Source organism: Solea senegalensis, unplaced genomic scaffold (genome assembly GCF_019176455.1).
Source record: "Solea senegalensis isolate Sse05_10M unplaced genomic scaffold, IFAPA_SoseM_1 scf7180000016461, whole genome shotgun sequence".
Classification (NCBI taxonomy): domain Eukaryota; kingdom Metazoa; phylum Chordata; class Actinopteri; order Pleuronectiformes; family Soleidae; genus Solea; species Solea senegalensis.
Window position 1 is genome coordinate 1 of NW_025321809.1, and position 23,766 is coordinate 23,766.

Here is a 23,766-nt window from a genome sequence, read left to right on the forward strand (position 1 = left end):
TCATACTTTAGTATGTTGTCCCAAATTTGACGAAAAAGTCATACTTTAGGATGTCGACCAAAATTTGACAAAAACGTCATACGTTAGAATGTCGTCCAAAATTTGACAAAAAAGTCATACTTTAGTATGTTGTCCCAAATTTGACGAAAAAGTCATATTTAAGTATGTCGTGGAAAATTTGACAAAAAAGTCATACTTTAGTATTTTGTCCAAAATTTGACAAAAAAGTAATAGGTTAGTATGTCATACTATGTTGCCAAAATTGGTAAAAAAAAAAAAGTCACAATACAGTATGTCGTCCACAATCGGTCAAAAAAGTCGAAGTAAAGTATTTCGTCCGAAATCACACAAAAAAGTTATAGTATTGTATGTCGTCCAAAATTGGTCAAAAAAGTCATAGTATAGTATGTCGTCCAAAATTTTACCAAAAAGTCATAGTCCAAAAAAGTCATAGTATTGTATTGTCCAAAATCGGTCAAAAAAGTCATAGTATTGTATGTCGTCCAAAATCGGTCAAAAAAGTCATAGTATTGTATGTTGTCCAAAAAAGTCATAGTATAGTATGTTGTCCGAAATCACACAAAATATTAATTCTTTAGTATGTCGTCCAAAAGTTGACAAAAAAAGTCATATTTTAGTATGCCATCCAAAATTTGACAGAAAAGTCATACTTAAGTATGTAAACCATAATTTGACAAAAAAGATGTCATTGTTACTCCAGTTTTTGGTGGCTCTGTTTGTGCTTCCACTCTTGCTTGCAACATGAGCAACATAGGGCAACAGGGGCTTGTTAGAATTTGTGAGAGATACACATGTTGTCCAAGAATTTTAACCCTGGCGTGGATTCGAACTTGTTGCGAGAATGGGTTTAAGTCTGCCATCTCTGATTGCCCTGTTTTTGTTGGCGTGTATGATGTTGTCATGGTGATGCAGGTGGAAGTGACTCTGTGTTGGCTGTGTTCAGGTGTCTCCGTTGTCCAGCAACATGAGCGAGTCGGTCTGCTCGCTGAAGTTCGCTCAGCGAGTTCGCAGCGTTGAGCTGAACTCCTCGTCTTCGTCCACCAGGAGACATGAGAACTCGTCCACCTCGTCCTCGCCTACGCATGACAGTGTGGAGGTAACAGAGATGAGGTGGTGGTTGTTGTTGTTTGTGCTGATTGTGTTAAAGTTTGAATGTTTACACTGAAGAAAATATGGTGACAAAAAAGGGTTTCTCATTTTATTTAAAAGTAAATTGGTTTTCAAAACAAAAGTTTAATTATCAAATGTGAAATACAGCACCCACATATAAAATGTTCAAACAGTAACTATAAACAAAGCTCATACGGTATGTGTTGATTTGAGAAATTTGTAGAAAGTAGAAATTTGAGTGAAACTATTTTACATCTGACTTCTCCTCAGCTGGACTCTCCCCCAGTGACCCCGGTCCCTCTCCCCATCTCTCGAGCGAGCAGCGTCGGCAGCACTCTGTCCTCCGCCTCCAGGACCCCCAGCAGCTCCCGCAGGAGGTCCCAGTCGCAGCTGTCCACAGGTAAAAAGGAATGCACACACACACATACAGTAATAATGCCTTTACCAGGTTTCTGTCATAATCTGTGTGTTCCGCATTTCCTGAATTATAACTCTTCCTCACATTCACATTTTTGCAAATTTAACAAAACATTAAATCAGTTTCTAATTAGTTCTTCTATCATACTGTTTTACTGAGCACAGTACACAATAATATATTATGACATATAAAAAGTGTTACAACTCTGATTTTGGTAACTCATAAATAGTTTTTATTGCATTGAACATCAGGAACATATATTTAGGTAACACTTTAAAGTTAATATTATTTAATGTTAGATTAATGTTACTATCTAAAATGGATAAGCTAAAGCTGAACATTGTGGGAGAATCCAAAACCCACACTTTGCAGTGACTTTGTGTATACAATTTGATGTGAATGCACCATTATTGTGAAATAATAATAATAATGGTAGACTAAAAATAATTATAAAACATTTATAAAAGGGAAAAGAAAATGTTTGTAAAAAAAAAAGAAAAGAGAACATGGCATCAGTAAAAGTAGGTATCATAAACATCCTGAACATCCTCAGGTATGACCTGTAACAGAGCTCCATCTGCTCTCTCTCTTTCTTCTTCCTCTGTGTCCTCACTGTGGTCTGATTGATTAATTCACAGACAGACAGGTAGACAGAGCCATCCCTTTGGTGGGGGACAGTGGCCAGGTAGGTAGGGGTGTATGCTGATTTGTGGACAGCTTGGCATGGAAGCACTCAGTATGGCATGGCGCCCCATCTCCCTCTTCCACCCATCTAACACTCTCCACCCGTAACCACAGCAGCTCCAGCAGCTTTCGTCTTTGTGCCCGCAGATCTGTGAGCAGGACCAGCAGAGTCCGCAGTGTGTCGCTGGAGTTCAAGTCACAAGGAAATTCACACACTAACTAAATCTGTCCCAACACTGTGCAGCGATGTGCATATGTTAACATTTAAATATGTGTGTGTGTGTGTGTGTGTGTCTAGAACAGAGAGAGAGAGTGTCACTTGTTCATACATCAGAAAAGTCTAGATTACGATTTGTTCCGTATTTAAAAGATAAAAGACTTTGTTTCTTACTGTTGATAATCCAGTCAGTGCAAAACCATAACAGAAAAATTACAGATTAGTCCATTAGTCCGCATAATTTATATGAGAGGAAAATAAAATGGTCTGCCCCAGTAACAGCTGTTGGCAAAGTTTATGTTTTGTACAACTGTTTAACATGATTTAATAACAGGTAACTTTGGAGACTGTGTGTGTCGTTTTAAAGAGAGGATACTAAAGCTAACGATACACATGTGAGTTCAGACAGAATCAGACGTGTGAATGTTAATGTTCTCAGTTTGACTAGATGATTTGTGTTTACCCAGAAGCATCTTTTCCTTGTGGCTTCAGAGTGTGAATGGTGTGTGTGAGTTGGTGTCTGGATGGATCTCTCTTCTCCTTCCCTCCATCCCTCGTTTCTGCTGCTCTGTGGCCTCGCTGGGTGTCCTGCTGATGCTTCATGTCTACACTGATAAATCTGAAAACACTGTTGGTGTTAAATCCGTGTAAAATAGTATAATGGGGACACCTTTTGTGGACGTTTGAGAAACCAAGCGAGTTTGTCTTTAGACTACTGTGAAACATAGTTCACCTCCAACATAAAAGACTCCATGTGAGATATCCTCATCGTAGACCACAAAGACCCTCAGGTGTCCTCATAGACCATAAGGAACCTCAGGTTTCCTCAAAGACCATAAGGACCCTCAGGTGTCCACATGGATAATAACGACCTGCAGGTGTCCTCATGGTCCATAAAGACCCTCTGTTGTCCTTGTAGACCACAACCCCCCTCAGATGTCCTCGTGGGGACACCTGTTGGCCGAGAAAAAGCTTTATATATCACTTAAATGTATCAAAACTCTAACATTGCGTCATTTTTTAGTCCCATAACTTATCACCAGATTGAAAGGAAAACATGTTTTCATATTTATTCTGAGACATGTGGACATGGTTTGATGCAGGGTCTGGATGTGTCACTTAACTGTTGACTCATGGTCTGGTTCTCCTCACAGGACGACTGAAGTTGGTGGCCTGAGAGACCCAGAAAGTGCACCGTGGGACATCTGGGTTTGACTGCAGGGTGTCGGCAAACACCCTGAGGGACTGTCCCTGCCACTTCCACCCCACCCTCTGTTCGGAGCAGGATGAAGAAGCAAAGACTGATGGGAAGCTCCACTGACTCTAAACTCTTTCAGCAGAGAACATGGCCAAATGTTTTGATTTCCGTGTCTTCTCGCTGTAATGAAGGACATTTAAAGTCAAAAAGACTCGTGATTTGAACTGAACTAGAAAAATCAACACGTCTTTCCCATCCTAAAACATCAGTATATGCTTTCCAATCACAGTATTTCTTTTGTTTCTTTGTAACATTGCACTTTACAAAATCTAGTTCATTTGAGTATAATATATGCATTAATGGTTATATATTTATGTTTGACATGCTTTAATCTTGTTTTTTTTAATTTTCATTCTTTTCTCTTTTTTTAACCCTTTGGTGGAAGGATTCAGGCTTCGTGAAAAAAATTGAGGTTGATCTTAATTTTGAGATGAAAATTTCCTGAAATTTCACAGAGAAGTGAAATGAATCTCTTTTTTTTTTTATCACATCTGTGCCAGAGGCAGGCTCTGTGTCCTCAAACTCATCCTCATCTTCAGTCAGGGTACTTCACCGATACCAAGCTGTCCGTTTGGACTTGAGCAATACACAGAAATAGTCGCATACATGCTCATTGTTCTTCAAACGTCTACTGGTCCTGTGGATTTTTGTTTGTTTTTCTTAGTAGTACTAAAACTCAACTCTGTTGAGAGTGGACATATCTTCACCTTCCTCCAGCTCATTGAAGTCAAGGAAAAGACACTTAAAAGCCCCCCGCAAACAATTCCTCTCTATGTGATCCTGCTGTCGTCTCATCACTCTTGCAGAAAACAAAGCTAGTTAACCACAGGTGACCTTTGTCTCAAACTGAACAGATCAGTTGTTGTTGTTGTTGACCAGGTGCTGAGCATAATGTGACGAAGAGCGCTAAACTAAAGTTGTAGAAAACAGGAATGCTTAGAAATGCAATGATGCTGCTGTGTGCTGTTGACTTGATGATCAACATGTCTGCTTGCTTTGACTCCGCTGTAGATCTCTACAGTTGGAATTTTTTTTGTATTCCCTTTTTAATAAACTCTCCAAAACAATTGTGCGTCAGATACAGTATCTGTCTCATGTCTCTGTCTTAAACAACACTGAACTCTGAATGTGGATAGCTTAGCTAGCCATTAACCTGTTAGCATAAATGTTAGCAAAGATGGCAGACACTGTTTACATTCTGGGAATGGGGTCCCGTCCCTTTATGAGTGGGCCTAAAAAGTGCTGAATTAGCACTGCAGTTTAAAGCCTTGCCCCAAGTGTCACTGGTGGGCACGTGACAAAAAAAAAGAATGAATACATTTCTCGACTCAGGGGAAACTGAGGTTGGGAAGCACAATTTTTCAAAAATACTTTGTATTCTAGTAATACAAAGCTAAATGCAAATCGGTGAAGTATTCCTTTAAGACTGGAAAGGTAATTGTCTGTGGTTTTAATGTGTCGCTCTGTTAATATAGCAATAAAAATGTCGCACTGTAGTAAATTAAGTGAAAAAAGGTTTTATTTGTATCTCGCCAAATCACAACATTCAGGACCTTGAGGCACTTCACATAGTAAGGCAGAAATCCCATATATCACATTATTCACTATGCACAGACTGCAAAAATGTCAAATAGCTGAGTCGTATTTTGGCTGTGTATTTCTTCTTTTTTTGGGAGAACAATATTTGTTACACAGTTGGCAGAATTATGTCTGTGAAATGACTCTGCACAAAATGTGTTGTTAAAGGAATACTTCACAGATTTGCGTTTAGCTTTGTATTACTAGAATAGGGGTAGTATTTTTGATACTTCCCCAACCTCAGTTTCCCCTGAGTCGAGAAATATCTTCATTCTTTTCTTTGTTACGTGCCCACCAGTGACACTTGGTCCTGTTAGCGTAGCTGTTAGCAAAGATGGCGGACACTATTTACATTCTGGGAATGAGGTCCCGTCCCCCAACGAGTGGGTCTAAAAAGTGCAGAATTAGCGTTGCAGTTTCAAGTCTCGGACCAAGGCTCGGACCAAGTGTCACTGGTGGGCACGTAACAAAGAAAAGAATGAAGATATTTCTTGACTCAGGGGAAACTGAGCTTGGGAAACACAATATTTCTTTCTTCTATTCTAGTAATTCAAAGCTAAATGCAAAGTATTCCTTTAACAGCTTCACAGTTCATAAATGGCTGTATCGGGCTAATATGTGTATCGGTAGATTGTACTCAAGTTTGTGATATCGGACCCAAAAAAGTGGTGTCGTCCCATCCTTACTTTTAACACCAGGAAATGTCTGAGAGCCAGACTCAAAAAAAGATTGCAGTGGTTGGGGTGAAAGTAAAAATGGGGGACAGAGGAGAGAAAAGGAAAGAGTGACGGGCGAAGTGGGGACAGAAGAGAGAGACCATTCATTCGGGACAGTTCTCTATCAGTTGAGATGTAAAAAAAAAAAAAATATATAGTATGACATGATCATTAAAAAAGTAGCAGCATGAATCATTGGAAAACAAAGAATTTTATAAAAAACGATACAGCAAATGAGCCTCATGTTATGTTGTAAAAATGATTTAACCCGTAGAACACAGAGCATTTTTGGCTGCTTTTTTAAAACAAACAGTATATACACAGTGCAACCTCTGCAATCTGATTAAAAAAACACACCTGAGCAAAGTACTCGTTCAACATCGGATTGAATTTGTGAAATTTGGAAATACGTCACAGTTCACAGTTCACTTGGCTCGTTTTTATGAACAAAAAGAAGAAAAAAAAGGGTACATTTTTGTGACTTCTGCACAGTTATTGCTACTTTATATTTTATAAAATTTATCATAAGTTTGACTCAACAACACGTAAGAAGACGTAAAATATATAGAACAGCCAACACTGTGCTGCTGTTTAACTTGACATGGACAATCGATTTAAACTTTCTACGTGAGGAAACATCAAGCCTTAATGGCCCTTGGTTTTTCCTCCATGTACTGAGAAATAACAAAGTGCATTTTCTTGATGGCCAGCTGGGTATCTTCAGCGGTCACCATAGGGTGCCACACAGCCCGTATTGAGTTTCCATAAAACGGGTACATGGGAACCTGTATCGGCTGTCCCAGTGCGGCCTTTTCTTTCTCACAAACCATACCCATGCGATCACAGAACTCAGAGGGACTCCAGCTGCAGCCGTTAAGATAGAAGCGCACAATGTTTGTCTCCACGGACGCCAAGTCCAAGGTGAACAGGTCACAGTCGTGCACGGCTGGTTGACAGAACACAACACAGAAGAAGCATGAACAAAAACACCATAGCAGCCACTTGGTTAGTTAAATTTCCACTAACAAAATTGATCACCTTACCCTGAGCAAAGATTTTTGCATTGCGATGATCCTGCTCCAGTCTTCCCATCATAATACTATGCTGTAAAGACACTTTTCCAGCTGCTGCTAATACACCAGCCTTTACCATAGACCCTCCCAGAACTCTACAACACCGCTTTGCTCGTGTTATGAAGTCTCGGGGTCCAGCAAGAATAGCCCCCACAGGGGAACCCAGGACCTGTTACACACCATCATTTGAATATCAATTTTGTATTTATTTTGACTTAACACATATAGATTCTCCAAGAATACAGTATGTGCAGACCTTTTCTAATGTTTTTCATATCCCACCTTGCAGAGGCTTATAGTGACGCTGTGTGTGTGCTGCAGTATGGTCGATAGAGGAACCCCCTGGGCCACGGCGGCATTCACCACCCTGGCTCCATCCATGTGAACTGATAGACCGTATCTATCTGCCAAAGCCCGAACCTTGGAAATAAAGACAAACCACCCAAAGATGATCAAACCGTTGAGAGATGCTGTAATTTCCACAAGACTGTACATATGACGGGTATAAATACAGAGAAAATAGACTCCTCTGGTTGCAACAGTAAGTTAGATTAGAGTTAATGTCTATTTCAGTAGAACATGATGTTGATTCTGTAAATTGTGATTTCATTTAAAGTAAAACAAACAAAATGGCACGGCACATACAGTATGAGTGGAGACCAGTGCCTGTGGTTGCAGGTGACATTTGTGAATTTCACAACTGGAAAACTATGTCCATTTTTATATACAGCCTAAGATTTTATTTTTTTTTTGCCCATCTGCTTCCATGAGGCAAAAATCACAACTGCTTTCACACGTTTTTAACAAATAATGTCAAACAAACACAGGGGACAGGAGTGTAAACCACAAGTGGTGAACAATGAGAAATCCAAGGCCAAATAAGAGCCATTAAGAGACTAATAAATGGGTTTTTACTTGCATAATGACAAATAAAGGCTATTCTAGCAGAGGGCACACATTGACCAGTACTACACCACGTTACACCAGCTTAGCAAGGTATTTAATTAGTATCTGTGCATCCCAAGCCTAACTTAAAGACACAAGCAGCTTTTTCAAACAAGAGCCTCACAGTGGTGCAAGGACTTTTCTACAACAATCAGACTTTTGAGGCCCTAAATGGTGGTGAAAACGTACAAAAATTGGCACACAAATATAAATGCCATCAAGATGGTTTCCCTGCCGAGGTTCTTGTATCTCTTTCAAAATGTACCTATTTTTTTGGCACGATGGCAAAAAAAATGGCACAGTAGTGCACCCTGAGGTGAAATGTGGCTGAAGAAAGCCGTAAATAAGTTGCAATAAATGTCACATAACTTGGTGGAAAAATGTTACAGCCCATGACAAACAAAAACAACTATGAACATTTCATAAATGAATTAATTAGCACGTTAATCGTGCCTACATTAAAAAAAAGTTTTTTTAAAACTTCAGACCAAAAACTGAACTTAAAAACACCAAGAAAGGGTAAGAATAACTTGTATGTCTGAGGTTGTGAGTTCAAGTAATTCAACTGTAAACTGTCAAAAGCTCCAAGAAAACCTGAACAGGTATCTCAGTTCATATGAACACTGCTGTGAGGTTCTGATGTCAAAGGTTCAATTCTTATAAAGAACATTTTAAGACATTATGACCCAGGGTTTCATGGCAAGGCGGCTTTGTTCACAGCCATAAGTTTGTTCAGTCTACAAGGAGACAGGTTTGATTCCACAACCATGGAAACGGGGTGATGTTTGTGGAACTAAACCCCGTCAGACCAGAACAACCCCACAGTTGTGGAGCCAAGCCTGGCACCATGCAGACTGGACACAACTCCACCTGTGCAGAACAGAGTGAATTATATTTAGAAAAGGATTCCCACTCACATCCTGCAGGAAGGACAGAGGCATCACACGTCCTCCCTGTGTGTTATGTGTGTTCTCCAGACATATTAGGCGTGTGCGGCAGTAATAGGTTAAAGGGTATCCAAGGCGGATCCTTGATTCCAGCTGCTCCAAGTCAAATGTCCCATCAGGGAGGGTGGTTGCTGTGGTGGTGTGGACGCCGGCCACCTGAGTCCACACAAAGGCACACACTGAACTTCTACAACTGGAAACTGATCTGTTGTGTTGTTGTGTGACGGTGATCGCGGTGTGATACACTGACCTGTGCACTTCCGCCTTGCTCGTACATGTGCAAATGGGACAAGTCGCCCACTATCATCTCGTCGCCCCTCTCACTGCAGTGCACCATCACTGCAAAATGAAGAACATGTAGTTTTATTTTTGACTGGTCTGACCTCACAGAATGGATTCCACCAGTGACGACTCAGCTCACCTGCAATAAGGTTACCCATGGTTGCTGTGGGGACCAACAGTGCATCCTCCATCCCACACATATCTGCTGCAATTTTCTGTAACTCTGCAGGAAAACGGCAAATATGGAAAGATTTATGGCAGCGTTTCACAAGTATCTCACAGCTAACTCTTGTGTCTTTGTTCTCTTATATTTTTGTAATGTTCATCTCTCTTTCAACTTGCAGATCACAATCAGTTTTGCTTTTACAGTAATAAATGACATGACAATCAACAATACTGTGGCAGCCCTTTTCATTGATTTTTCAAAAGCCTGTGACACTGTGGATTACGCAATATTGAAGCAGAGACTCACCAGTATTGGTGTCAGAACACATTGATAATTATCTTGATCATTGTCAACAGACAAATAGCTTCACTGCAACTAATTGCGTCCCAAAGCACCGAATTTTATAGTGGGTGACTTTATAGTGGGTGACAATCACGTGTCCTTAAAAACTCCCTAAAAAACTTTTATCAGTATGTTACATGTCTAACCAGGAAGGACAAAACTCTGGATCTTTGTTATGGTTCAGTTAAGGGAGCTTATAAATCAATCAGGCTGCCCCCATAGGCTCTGTTGACCATAACTGTGTGCTCCTTCTCCCCTCATACAAATCTGTGCTGAAAAGGGAAAAAGTCCACACCAAAGAGGTCAAAATCTGGTCAGAGGAGGCCACCACCTGCCTCCAAGGATGCTTTGACTGTACTGACTGGGAGATGTTCAAAGACTCTTGTAACGACATTCATGAACTATGATATGATAATCCCCACTAAAAACATCACGGTTTATCCTAATAATAAACCATGAATGACCAAGGCAGTCAAATCCTCTCTGTTAAAGAAAAAAACTGTCATTTGGCCAGCGAGGTCCTTTTGAAATCGAGGCAGCTAAAAGAGAGGTAAAAGAAGCTGTTAAAGGCTAAACAGAAGTACAAATCTACAGTAGAGAGCAAACTGGCAGAGAGGAACCTTTCTTCAGCCTGGTCTGGCATGAAAGCTATAGCATGCCAGCATCGCCATGGATGGCTTTAGGACAGACGATGAATTCGCCAGTGCCCTCAATTACTTCTACCTGAGATTCGATCGATCTGATTTCAGAGAGGAAACTGAGAGTCTGAGGAGTCAAGTTAAAGATGACCAGCATTTTATCATAGAGCAGAGGGGAGTGGAAAAGTCATTCCTCTCTCTTAAATTAAATAAATTCCTGGCCCTGATAAAATTAGTGGCATTTTACTCAAGTCTGTGCAAGGCAGTTAATTTCCATCTTTCACTTTATTTTTAACATGTCCTTAAAGGAATAAACTGTACCTTATGTGTGGAAGCAGGCAGTAATTATCCTGGTTCCTAAAGTGAGCAGACCTAAAGGCCTTACTGATTTTCGACCAGTGGCCCTCAAAGAAATTTGCTGACTATACAGTCATTGTGTGTCTGAGTTCGGCCATGGTCCAGTTTTTAATGATTTTATTAGCTGGTGTGATGACTCTTCCATGGAGCTAAACATATCCAAAACAAAGGACATGATTATTGATTTTAGAATGCATGCTCCAACCCAGGACCCAACAACCATCAAAGGCCAACCTGTGGACTGTTTTGACAGCTATAAGTATTTAGGGACGGTCATTCCAAACTGACCTTCACCAAGAATTGTGAGGCAGTATGTAAAAAAGGCCTTCAACGCTTGGCGTGTCGTAGGAAATTGTCCCGTTTCCATTTTGAGAAAAGGTTACTGACAGTGTTCTACCAAGCCTTCATCGAATCCCTTCTGTCTTTTTCTCTTGTAGCATGGTTTGGTAATCTGGCACTGCAAGACATGAACTTACTTAGCCAAATAGTTAAGTGGGCAGGTAGACTTATTGGGGAGTCTCAACCAAGCTTGTCAGTATTCTTCCACACTCAGTTACAGCAGAAAGCTAGGTCAATTTGTGAGAACTGTTCCCATCCCTTAAAGAGTGAATTCCAGCTCCTCCCATCTGGCCGTCGGCTGTTGGCTCCTAAGGGGAAAACAAAGCGCTACAGGACTAGCTTTGTGCCTGCTGCTATTTCATTATTGAATGAAATAGGCATAGGCTCACATATGTACATATGCCTCCCCTTTCTGCTCAATGCTGCACTAACATTCTGTGAGAATGATTTTATATTTTACTGTTGGTATGTGTGAACTGCTGTATCTCCTGTCTGCACAATAATTTTACCCTTGGGTACCAATAAAGAAACCTTGAACCTTGAACCTTGAACCTCGTGGGTCAGTCCTAGTGCATTTCAATGCAGAAATGTTGCATATTATATCACTGAATCTAGACACATAGTCTAAACTAGTCTAAACACAGATACATATGAAAGCTGTTGGTTCTCACCCATAAAGCATTTACTTCTTCATTCTTTATATTAATTATCTTGGCAGTAGCGTCTCCAGTATAAATTTGAATCTAATGATACAGTAATTTATAGTTCAGACCCCGAGGACCAGGATTGGGAAACACTGGCTTAGTCATTTTTAATTCACACACAGCGCACCAAGAGATGTGATTCAAAAGGCTGCTGTGCAACCATTTATGTGTCGACTTAATTATATGTCCCGGCCCCCCCTTCCGAAAATCAGAGCTCTTACAGGAATGATGCCCCCCTCCCCTCCCATATCGTGTGAACTATCAGTGGTTCTCACAGTACTACAGATACGGGGGTTATGTAAGGTTTCGGGCTTTGAAAAAAGAAGACACTTAATTACTGGGCATATGTAAAAGAAATAAATGTCAACAGCTTCACTATAATAGAGTCGTCAGACTTTCTGCACACCGCACTGGTGTACTGTGCATGATACTACACTTCACTTCTGGAATTATTCATCAGAATCAGAATATTTTCTTAATTTTCAATTCACGGTTGCTCCAGCCATCGGGGAAAAAAGAAAGAAGCAGATCAGAATACATAAATCTGTATAATGTATTGAAAATCAAAGAAATAAAGGTAAACGAACTAGAATGAGAGTGCAGCAAGTATCAGAATAAATGTAAAATATAAAAAATGAAGTAAAAAATATAAATGCAAACGTTTAAATTAAATGATGTATACAGACATTTCAAAACCTGCAACACCTTGTTCATCCTGAGGACAACATCCATAGACACAGACAGTGGACAGTGTCCTGACCTATGTATATTGAGGAAACCAAACAACACCTGCATAAGGCACAGCAGAGAAGAGCTCATCCGGACAGGACTCAGCTGTCTTCCCTGGCTAGACAGATGGTTTGAAAGAGGAGTGAAGGAGGCCATCTATGTCAACCTGGAGAAACCATCACTCAGCACAGCTATCAGCCGCCTGCAACACTGTCCTGAGCTCCCTTTCAAAAAGGAGCAAGTCACACACAGAACAACAATAGTGAAGTCCAACATGCAGCAGTCTCGGTCTCTCAAGTGACCGCCTGAATCTGGGTGACGGGGCTGAATAACGTTAACAACTCACTGGACAAGTTTCAGCTTCACACGTGCAAAATATCTGGGGGGGTTTTCCACCACATTGTCAGAACTGAAGAAGCCTCTTGGGTGAGAGTTGAAAATCTTTATGCAGCTTATATGGCCCCTGTATGTAAAAATCTATGCCCGTATAAAGAAACTTTAAGGGACACTTGGGTAAAAGTATCTTAGCAGAAAATGACTTTGGTAGAAGTTGAAGTCTCTTTTTGTAATATTACTTAAGTAAAAGTCTTAAAGAATATGCCATTAACTGTACTTTCCAACACTGAAGGACACTTTACAAAGACAAACAATAAATAAAAATAAATAAATAAATTGTTATGTGAGAAAAACAGACGACAGGAAGACACAGTAAACAGACATGGGAACAGGTGAGGAGAGTCAGAGTTGCAGATGTCTGGTGAGAGTGAATTCCAGAGATTGGAAGCAGAGTGTTGAGTAAAAGTAAAGTGGTAGGGTGAGTTTTCATTCACGTGGAAGGTTGTGGGTTCAATTCCTGGCCCTGCTAGTCTATATGTGTCCTTGAGGAAGCATGTGAATGACAAAACTGTAGTGTAAAGCAGCTCATCAAGACTAGAAAAGCTCTATATAAATACAGACCATTACTAACTCTTCTTCTTCTGATTTTATTTGGTAGTAACTAAGATAAGATAATATTTTATTTGTCCCGCAGTGGGGAAATGTACATCTTTACCACAGCAAAGACAGTAAAGATAAAGATTATAAATAATAAACATGCATTACAAAAAAAGTACAATATATAAAGATATTAACACTAAGACTATTAAAAAAGGTAAAATAGAATGTACATTATAGACAGTTTCCAGAATATATACAGTATAAACAAAGATTGAATGTATATTGCACCTATGTAAAGGGGAAATGTAGTGGAGTAAAAGTGAAAGTTGCTAGAAATAGAAATTACTGCTACATGAATTTTGTATTTTGTTATTTACAGCAATGTGTAAAATGTAAGCCCTTAATGAAATCTTAGGTCTGACACTGCTTACTTACCAGTAACGTGCACTTCTCCACTGCCTGCAGCCGCCCCCATGGCCCGAAGCACTGCAGGCCCAGGTTTCTTGACCGCATCAGTGCGGAGGTCAACCACCCGCACATGGGCATGTCCTTCCAGCACAGGATACTTGATTGCGTAGTAGCCTCGCATAGAGCTCCGTCCCGACATAGGAGAATGACCCAGTTTATATAAAGCCACATTTTGACTAATCCCTTTCAAAAAAAACCTCGATGATAATGTCATAACGGACAGTCTTCTGATCGCCTTCATTGTCCCAACACAGTGGTCGGTGCAAGTGAAGCAGAGAGCTCTTATATACACACGTTACATCATCTCAAGTCAGGACAAGTCAGGTTTTTCATGTTCAAGCCAGTGAGCAGCAAGGACTTTTTTTTTTGTAACCATGCGGTTGTCGTGCTCATGGTGATGACATGACGAGGACACTGATGCATAGTTCCTCACTCAGAGAATGACACAGCCAATCACAAGAAGGCATCTGACATAAAACAAGATGCAAGAGGGAACGGGACTACCATTATAACACTAAAAATGGCAAACAATGTAATGTAGAGGTTTTTTTTTTTAAAGCTCCAGAAACTGTCCTGTCTGACATGTCTATCAGTCACCAATGGCATCTCTGCATGTTTGGAAGACAACACTCAAGTCAGAACAAGTCGAGGTACTTAAATGTATATGACCAACATCATAATCCCCTGACCTAAGATGTTATCCTGGAATCAGGGGAAAAACTAAAACTAGATACCTCAGGAGGAGCCACAGAGGATATCCATTTGGATTTGATCATTTTTCATGTGCTATGAAGGTATGATGCACTTCACAAAAGGCATCACAATAACTTGTTTTTATTGAATTGATTTCAGAATTATAATGTCTCTGATTTTTATTTATCAGTAAAGCAAGTGTAGCAACTTCCTTTTGAATACTGGTTACATTTGTAGTAACCGTGGAGCTCTTCCTTCCCCCATTGCAACCTCTCGAGCTTCAGCCTCGGGTTTGGTTGGAGTCAAAGGATAAGGCTTCTAAAATGTCACGATATAGTAAAACCTTGCAGTTTAGAAAGGCTTCAAATATGTCATGATATAGTATCAAACATATTATGGTATAGAAGGCTTCAAAAGTTTATGGCGTAGCCAGTCACCAGTTCAACGACAGTCTATTATTTTTAAAACCACATTATAGTTTAGTAAGGTGTCAAAAATGTTACAGATTCATTTTTGTTAATATTAATCATCTGCTTTAATGTATAACTTTATTTAAATAACAATCAGGAACTGTACATTTAAAACAGTGGATCTACGCGTGTGAAAGGGGAAACTGGGAGTAGAAAAGTGAAAATATTGGATCATCATCAGTGTCTGTTAGGCCGCCATCCCAGGTCTGTGGAACATTTCTCCAATGAGAAGCTCGGCACGCCTCGGCATGGAACATGTAAACATGTAACCCTTTGAATGAGAGTGTGACAAGCTTGATGTGACGGGACATTCTTCTGGTTCATTATCTGTCAATTATTTCATTACTCCTAATCCTCGTAGTGTCATTTCAGTCTGTACCCGGCTGCGAGGCAGGTTGACAATGTTCTGAGGCGACTAACATATTTAAAATCACCATTTGACACGTGTGTACTTGCCACGTGAGCATGATCGGAGCCACAGGTGGTGTTTATAATCTCCAGGTGATGATCAACCAGTCCGTTTACTGAAGGTTTAATTTGTGTTTTGACGTCAGAGTGCCTCGTTGAGCGGGGCCATGAGCAGCTGCAGCTCTTTGAAGGTGCTGCCGTGACGACCAACCTGTGCCGCCTTGATCTTCGTGATGTTACCGAGGTTCTTCAGCTGCTTGTAGCACGCTTTGCACTTCTGGTGTCTGCAACAATCAATACATAATGATAATAATGATGGTAATAATAACAATAATAGTAATCACAATAATAATAAAAAACGAAAAAATACTGATGTGCAATTGGTCAGATTTTAACACAGGTCTCAAACTCAATGTCTCTGTATGTCCCCACTGTCCATAAGTGAAACATGACTGTGACTGTGGGACAACACAAAATACAGATTTGACCCACGTGAAGGTTCAGGATGTGTTTAGTGTTATTGAGCAATTCGCGAAACTCCCAGTATAATGTAAATGAAGTGATTCATGAAAAAGATTGACTCTCATGCTCCTCATCTTGGCTCGGTTTACAGCCTCTATTAAATTGCAACACAGTGGAATTCTTTTTGTGTGTGTGTTCAGCCGTGTGTGTGTGTCGTACTCAGAACCCGTTTACAGCCGTCTTACTTTACTGGTACTCAAAAATGACAACCTGTTCTCTTGACAAACACCACTTTATGTGTGCAGCACAGGAATGTTGATGGGCAAAATTCAACGTGGCCATGTGCATCCTAAACATCAGCTCTGAACAGTGACAGCTATGTTTATATTCCCTTCATTGAATAGTGATTTTTCAAGTTCTCTGTAAAGTGAAGAATTAAAGCGACTCACCGCTCCTCTCGTGTGATGTCCACTCCGACAGATGGTGCGGCCTTCAGTGTGTCGAAGATCAGCACCCAGAAATGTTTCATGATGAGCCTCAGAGACATGCAGCCGGTCTGCATGTAGCTGACAACACAGGATATTTGAACAAAAATTAAAAATCAGTATCGAAGGAAAACTGAAGATTACAAGACCAAGTAAAATGGCCTCATACTGAATATTAGTTATATATTTAAGTTATAAAATGTTAAATCTGTAGTCATCAGTGACAGCAAAGACGTAAATATGCATATGATATTGCCTGCATATGAATCAAGTGAACCAAAAGCGCGTCTCATCTTTATTAACAGCATCAGCTGTCGTCACTCACCTCTCGTATTTACTCTGCAGCAGTTTGCCGATCTGAGGGAGAACCGTCATACAAAGGTCCAGTTTCCACAGAGACCTGAAAGACCACGGCGACATCAAAAACTAAATCTAAAATAAAACTAAGAATAAAAATCAGACGTTTTTGTTCAAATCGTCAGACTTCCTCTTCTGTCTTTCAGATGACACATGAACTCAAATTGTGCAGTTTGAAAGTTTAAAGCACAGAAGATTGCCTTGACAAATGGTGAGTGTGTGTTTGAGACTCACGGTTGGAGGTTGATGATGTTGAGGATGTCCACAACAATGGAGAGGTCATTCATGGAGACAGCAGTGTCCAGAGCACTCTGCAGAGGGACAGGAGACAGGAGACAGGAGGTGAAGAGGAAGTCCATGAGATGTACTGTATGTAAACTATACTAAAAATGTATTTTCTGAACGAAAGAAATCGCACTTTTTTCTAATTTTAATTACCTAACTAAAGAGGAATTAGGTGCAAATTGACTGCAGATGAGAAAATATGTTCGAATTATTATAATTATCATAGCCGACATTTATTTGAATTCTCATATGAAACTGATGAAACTGACTTGAATTTCCAGGAGATGAATTATTTTACACTTTGACTTGGTGACTGTTACAAACATACTCCAGGGTCAGTACGTGTTCTGGAGTCTCACCTTCACGTCCTCTCTGACCCACACGCCTCGCACCGTCTCCAGGTTCTTGTGTCGGCTGCTCAGCATCACGCACATGGTGTCGTGACCTTTCTTGATCTGAGACACAGCCTCCTCATTGTTCAAAGCTGCACGTCTGTTGTTCGGTGAAAACTGAGGAGAAAAGAAAACACAGACACAGATCTTTTTTAGTTTCAGGAGAACTGAGAAGTCACAGATTATGAACTATTATAAAAGTAGTTGTCGACTGTTGAATGTGTTACTGTGAACTTTGACTCTAAATAAAAAAATCTATACCCACCCATTGTTTACTCATTTCAGAGAGTAAAGGGATTGTGTAAGTGTCTTGCACACCCAGTCTTTGTAAATAATTCCACATGAAACATAATTTGTGAATTTTATTTAGTGTAAAAAAAATATTCCCCCCCCCTATTATGTTCATATATGTGATTTTCAGTTCAGTGTAAAACTGTTTGAGACTCACAGGCAGGAAATCAGCCACGTTCAGTCCAATGGGTTCATTCCTGGTACTCGGGATGATTTTTGATTGTGGTTTAGACTTTGCCGTGATGATGGGAGGCTGAGGCTGAGGGGGACAGGAGATGGGGGGTCGGGAGGACGATGGGCCACCTGCTGAGGGGAGCTGAGGCTTGAGACTAGAAACCACTGTGGGCTCCACCCTCTGGACTGGAGTAGAAGACGCCATTGGAGGAGCCTTTAACACACAACAAAACTTAATATTCACACAATAAAACAAGAGCAAACACTAGGCGACTGATGCTGCTGCTGCTGTTTTCTCTGACCTGCATCTTGTCAGGAAATGGAGAAGCCATGTCCTTTGGCTGGCGGCCAGTCGCCAAGATGGTTTCTGAAACGATGACAAAGACACGTCACTTTGATTGCACACTTGAAATACGATCCAATCCAACAAGCAGAACAAGTAGAACAACAGAAAATCTTATTTTGGGTGCGGTAAAAGTTCTACTGTACAAACACGTTTTTTTTCCTAAAGTCCTAAATGTGTTTCTCAAACATGTTTAAAAAAATTACTTTTAAACTTTCCATCAACATTTTTTTCCACAGACAACTTCATTCAATGACTGCTGTCCATACTCATTTACATAATTACATAATAAAGTCTTTAAGAAACATATTGTGGACTCTTTAATGCTAAGATTTCTGTTAGTTTTAGTTTTTACCGTCCTCTGGAGGAGCAGGGAAAGGCTCCGACATTTTAGGAGGCGTCCGAGCTGCAGGAGAAAAAAGATGAAACTTTTCATCAACTCATTTACACTTAGACTTAAAATATGAAGCTAAGTGAAGAGAAAAAAAAACAGTTGTGATGCTGCAAGTCGACCTACAGATGGCGTTTTTGGGCTGAAAGATTTCCTTGAAGTCTTCAGCATTGTGGATCTCTGCTGACGACGCTTTCTCGTCAGCCTCGTCCTCACTGGGGCTCCGTCTCTCCCCTTCAGGGCTCGGCCTCTCGGTGTCTGCCCTCTGCTTCACCCTGGTGACAACACAACATGTGGAGTGACATCACATTATGTGACTGAGAGCCATGGTTAATGTTTGTTTCTAGAATTAATGATAATAAAAAATAAATCACTATCATCTCATTGTCAACTGTAAACCATTTTAACTACTGACAACTGAAAAAGTGGTACTTACGAATTAACTAGATGATTAAAACCTAGTCACTTTTTTACTGTTGGAATTTTGAGTCAAAGTTTGGGACAACTGGGAATCTACTTTAAGAGACATAATCATGTTGTCTAATAACAACTGATTTACTGATACTCCAAGTACAACAGGTTTGGCTTGTTTGAATGTGTAAGTTGCTAATGTAAAGACGGCCTGTAAAAGCGTAAAGACAGAAACGGCAACAGCTGGACGTGTCATACCTCTGTGAGCTACAGGTGGTTGTCGGCCTTTCATAGTTCTTTCGCAGTGCGGCCCCTTTGGGGTCCTTTGGCTCTGTGAGTGGCTCATTGTCCCGGACGATTCCCTGGATCACAAAGCTGCCGCTCTGTTTCACCCTCTTCAGATCGACAACATATGAAGACACGCTGGACAGCTGGTGAGACACGCCGATCTGGCCAAAGTCAGAGGGGAGGGATGAGACAGACGTGAGGTGTGAAGCTGACAGAGGTGAGATCGTTTTGTATAATCAACAATGATTTTGTTCTCATACACACCAGCTGCTGGTTACAGACTGCCAGATCCGAGACTTTGCCCCAACCCACTGACACCATGTCGAAGCAGCGGTCAGGCTCCCAACCAAAGACACGCAGAGAGTCTGTGGCTCCGCTGAACAGACAACTGCCGTCTGGACTGAAAGATACACACCTGAAACCACAGGTGAGAGGTCAGTGGTCACACTCCAGCACAGCACTTTTCAACTCATAGATTTATACACGTAGACGCATCAGCGCATCTTGGTATGGATAAGTGTTCCCCGTACATCAGGAAAAACAGACAAAGAAACTGTGCTTTTTCCGAATAAAATGCAATAACGTTGACATTTAAAAAAGTGCATCATCTCAGCATACGTCTAAGGTTCAACCTGTCACACTCACCTGACTGGAGACATGTCTCCCTCCAACGAGCTGATCATGGTAAATTTCTCCAGATCCCAAAGTTTGATGGTGCTGCACAGCAAACAAACACAAGCACAATCGTGGATTACAAACCAGATAAAAACAAGGAAGATTTAATCCTGTAAAGAAGGTAATGAAAGAATTAATCAGCAACAGAGCCTAGTAAGAGTAGACTCTTAAAACAAATGGGTTCAGCCATAATCATGAATTAATCAAAAAAAAAAATCAGGGTGTGAAGGGGATTTCAACAAATATGATTAACACGGTTTGAGAGATCAATTATAAGCTATTGCCCAGTTGAAAACGTAAATTCATTAAATAAATAAGCACAATAAATGAAAATTAAGAGTAAAACAGGCTAAATATAAATATAATGACATTATTAAAAGTGAGAAAAATAACAAGCCTTTAACAAAGTCAGTAACAAAAACCAATTAGCTCACTGGAAAACCTGAGTCATAATATGACGTTACACAGTTTATTATCAAAGGAAACAACTGTCGAATGTGGTATCGTACCCGTCAGAGCTGCCTGATGCCAGCAGGTACTCGTTGGGATGGAACTGCACGATGTTGACGGCCGCGGTGTGAGATCTGAACTCTGTGATCGTCTTCCCCAGGGTCAGATCCCACAGCTGAGAGAACAAGAGACGGCGAGACACAGAAGAGAAAGTTTATAGTAAGTGTTTATGTTTTTTTTGGATTGGGGTTGTCTTCCAAGAACCAGCCTGACACAGGGGGAAAATACATTTCTATGATTTTACAAAGGGCTCAAGTAATAAAATCTATACCTGCTTGTCTTGAGAATATGTTTGTGCTTATATCACTGTTAGATAGCCTTTTTTGACTGGAAACTGGGGTTTGTAAATAGCTCACTCAGACAAAACAAGTGGGCATGTTTTTAGACAGGTTTTCTGTTCACATGGCTTAAGGTTTTTTTTTCCTTGTGATTCTCCATGTTTCAGTCTGGGAGTCAAGCTGCAGTGGACTGAGCAAGAACGACAAATTTGGGACAGAATATTGTTACACAGCTGACGGTGATTGATGAGATAGAAAGAGGAGGAGGGAGCGTGAGGAGACAGTGATGCTGGTGACTGGAGCAGTGTTAGCCTTGTACTATCTATGAACTTGAAATGCTGTGTATTAGCAGTTTAGACAGAATGACAGTCAATAATAAATGTGGTATCATGTGGGGTGGCTTGCAACTTCTCCACATGCTCTGGTTCAATTACTGCTGTCAAATACAGCTATGACTGAAAGATATTTATAGCAATATTGATTACTCTTGATATCACTATTGCTGCTTTTTTAAAGCTTAAAGACTAGTTTTGTACTGTACTGTTCACACTGGTCTGCCTGACTTCTGTGAAATACCCCCCATCTCTGCTGCCCCCTAATCACCTACTCTATGAGCAAAAGCCACACAATGCCACTAGTTCCTACCTTGATGGTGCAGTCGTCACTGGCTGAAGCCAACCACTTCCCATCTGGACTAAAGGCCAGACTCCTCACCGCCTGAGTGTGACCCTGAGAAACAAACCCAAATGTAATTCCGAATAGAAAGCTGAGCTCTAGTGATCAGATCACCTGAGACATTTTTTAAATGTGTGTTTTGTGTTTCCTTTCATCTGTTCACACACACTACTTACCTTATATCTGAACACATATCCTTTCCTCCGAACGTCCCACAGCTGAGAGATGGTTCAAAGAAAAAGAAAAGTATATAATGCAGATAATTAACACAAACACATGTTGTCGAAACATAAAGATACATATGTGCACGCGCGCACACACACACACACACCTTAATGTTTGTGTCCATGGAGCTGGAGGCAAGGAAATCTCCAAATGGATGGAAGCCCAGACTAGTTATGTTAGCTTTATGTCCCATCAAAGTCCTTAAAACTGTAGAAGAGAGGAAGAGTCACACTGATGATGATGGTGATGAGTCACAGGTTTTCATGTCTGTGGTCCTGTTCAGACCTAATATGAACATCTGTCCTGAGAGATCCAATCACACGTGGACACCACTGAATACAACTGTTCACAGTACACCTGGCATTCAAATGCATCCTAGATGCATGTGTGTGTGTGTGTGCGTGCGTGTGTGTGTGTGTGTGAGTGCGTGTGAGTGAGTCATTGAGTCACTCATACCTGACCTAAGAGATGAGCACATGTGATCACATCATTAAGGGCAGATGTTGATATCAGATATCAAAGAGATCCATTACCTTTAAAACAAGCATAAAAGCAACTTCACAATCACAGTCCACACGCAGAGAACTAAAATGGATCTCACTCTTGGCAGCCTCCAGGTCCCAGACTCGTATTGATCCAGACTGTGAACCAGCAACGACCTGCTCCTCTGACATGTTGAATTGGACACATTCCACTGGGTTTTTGTGACCAGTCAGACTCTGAGATATGACAACAGATGCACGTACGCATTCATAATCAGAATACTGAGCTCCATTCTCTGATGGCTGATCACAGTTTAGTGTGCACATTATGTGGTTCTGTCAGATGATCATGAGGAGGACTCACCATGATGCAGTTGGCCTTGCTCACAGCCCAGATGTTGACCCTGCAGTCCTCTCCTCCTGTGGCAAGCAGGCGGCCGGAGCTTTTCCCCAGAGCCAAACAGGAGACACTGCTGGAGTGAGCCTCGAACTCCTCTGCAAAAACACACAAGGAACATTTTAGCTATAACCTGTCTGAGAAGATGCTGGAGTCTCTACAGCACTGCACTGCACTAGCTGATAGCACGTATCAACTCAAGGCTGTGGACTCGTTGCAGGTATGAGGATTTTCCAATTGGGAGCAGAAAAGTGTCAAAACCTCCTTCATGATTGACACCAACTTTCTCAGCTGTTTGGTTTGGTGCAGCTCTTAATCATCCGGATCAAAAAAGAATAATTCCAAACCAAAGAAAAATGAAGTTTCTACTCACGCAGCCGCCATGATATCTTGGTGGTTCTGGCAGCAGCCATGCTGGTCACACTGAAGACTCACATCCACCTGCAGCAACACAACATATGCAACTGTATAAACTTGTCAACAGATGATAAACTCATGCTGTGAATTATATTTTCACATGATTAATTCTGAATGCAGCATTTTAAAATCCACATACATAAAACACAGTTGGACTGATGGGGATTTTTAATGGCAGATTCAGATGTTTAGAAATCAGGGCAGCCAGTTGGCTGCAGTGATGCTGTTTTTTTTGGCAAGTTTTATTTTTTTCCTCCCATAAAATAAAATAGAAAGTATCACAGTACAGTATAGTACAAATAATACTCAAATGTCTGCATTGCATTGCAATTATATATTTTAAATACAAAATGAATTAACTACATTTACATATTAAATAACACAGCAATCAAACAACTAAACCATGTCAAATAAACATTGGACAGAAAAATAACGTTTTCTTTTATGAATTCTCTGTTAGAAATTATGCGTTAGTGTACATAAATAAAGTAACCAGGGGTAAATCTATCTTATAACGATAGTTTAAAGGACAGGTTTACATTTTTAATACAGCACCAACACACCCACATGTTTGCTGTGAATTGCTCTTTTTCTCTTCAAAAAGAGACTACTTACATCAGATTAATTACACCACCTGCCCATTCTTAACAGGCTGCGAAGTGTTGACTAAATACTTTAAAGTATGCCAAAGACAGAAAGGGTAATTAAAAAAAACAATTGAAAGTTGGC

At 40.5% G+C, this 23,766-nt stretch overlaps 3 protein-coding genes across 5 annotated transcripts; 1 reads left to right on the forward strand and 2 right to left on the reverse strand.

Annotated features, from left to right (window-relative positions):
• The first annotated feature begins 715 nt into the window (after positions 1-715).
• Positions 716-4,775, forward strand: LOC122763104 (putative protein TPRXL). Of its 2 annotated transcripts, XM_044018199.1 has the most exons (4): positions 716-1,117; positions 1,402-1,531; positions 2,188-2,234; positions 3,605-4,775. In XM_044018199.1, exons 1-4 carry the CDS (start codon positions 986-988, stop codon positions 3,611-3,613), a joined length of 318 nt encoding a protein of 105 aa, XP_043874134.1. In that variant the 5' UTR covers positions 716-985; the 3' UTR covers positions 3,614-4,775. The 2 variants fall into 2 exon arrangements, with proteins under 2 accessions (XP_043874134.1, XP_043874135.1); XM_044018200.1 differs by lacking the exon at positions 2,188-2,234 and having other exon boundaries at positions 730-1,117.
• Positions 4,776-6,499: 1,724 nt separating this feature from the next.
• On the reverse strand, positions 6,500-14,242 carry LOC122763103 (probable low-specificity L-threonine aldolase 2). Its single transcript, XM_044018197.1, has 7 exons — positions 13,896-14,242; positions 9,389-9,472; positions 9,218-9,306; positions 8,938-9,123; positions 7,358-7,495; positions 7,046-7,244; positions 6,500-6,948 (listed from the first exon to the last, which is right to left on the reverse strand). The coding sequence occupies exons 1-7, from the start codon at positions 14,167-14,169 to the stop codon at positions 6,641-6,643; spliced, it is 1,278 nt and encodes a 425-aa protein (XP_043874132.1). The 5' UTR covers positions 14,170-14,242; the 3' UTR covers positions 6,500-6,640.
• Positions 14,243-15,528: 1,286 nt separating this feature from the next.
• LOC122763102 (katanin p80 WD40 repeat-containing subunit B1-like) lies at positions 15,529-23,080 on the reverse strand. Of its 2 annotated transcripts, XM_044018195.1 has the most exons (19): positions 22,994-23,080; positions 22,588-22,718; positions 22,343-22,460; positions 21,848-21,948; positions 21,693-21,734; positions 21,487-21,570; positions 20,563-20,678; positions 20,024-20,095; positions 19,643-19,793; positions 19,349-19,539; positions 18,806-18,954; positions 18,644-18,694; positions 18,248-18,312; positions 17,929-18,159; positions 17,448-17,597; positions 17,038-17,114; positions 16,772-16,846; positions 16,411-16,527; positions 15,529-15,783 (listed from the first exon to the last, which is right to left on the reverse strand). In XM_044018195.1, exons 1-19 carry the CDS (start codon positions 23,031-23,033, stop codon positions 15,642-15,644), a joined length of 2,103 nt encoding a protein of 700 aa, XP_043874130.1. In that variant the 5' UTR covers positions 23,034-23,080; the 3' UTR covers positions 15,529-15,641. The 2 variants fall into 2 exon arrangements, with proteins under 2 accessions (XP_043874130.1, XP_043874131.1); XM_044018196.1 differs by lacking the exons at positions 22,343-22,460; positions 22,588-22,718; positions 22,994-23,080 and adding an exon at positions 22,198-22,331.
• Between the last annotated feature and the right edge of the window lie 686 nt (positions 23,081-23,766).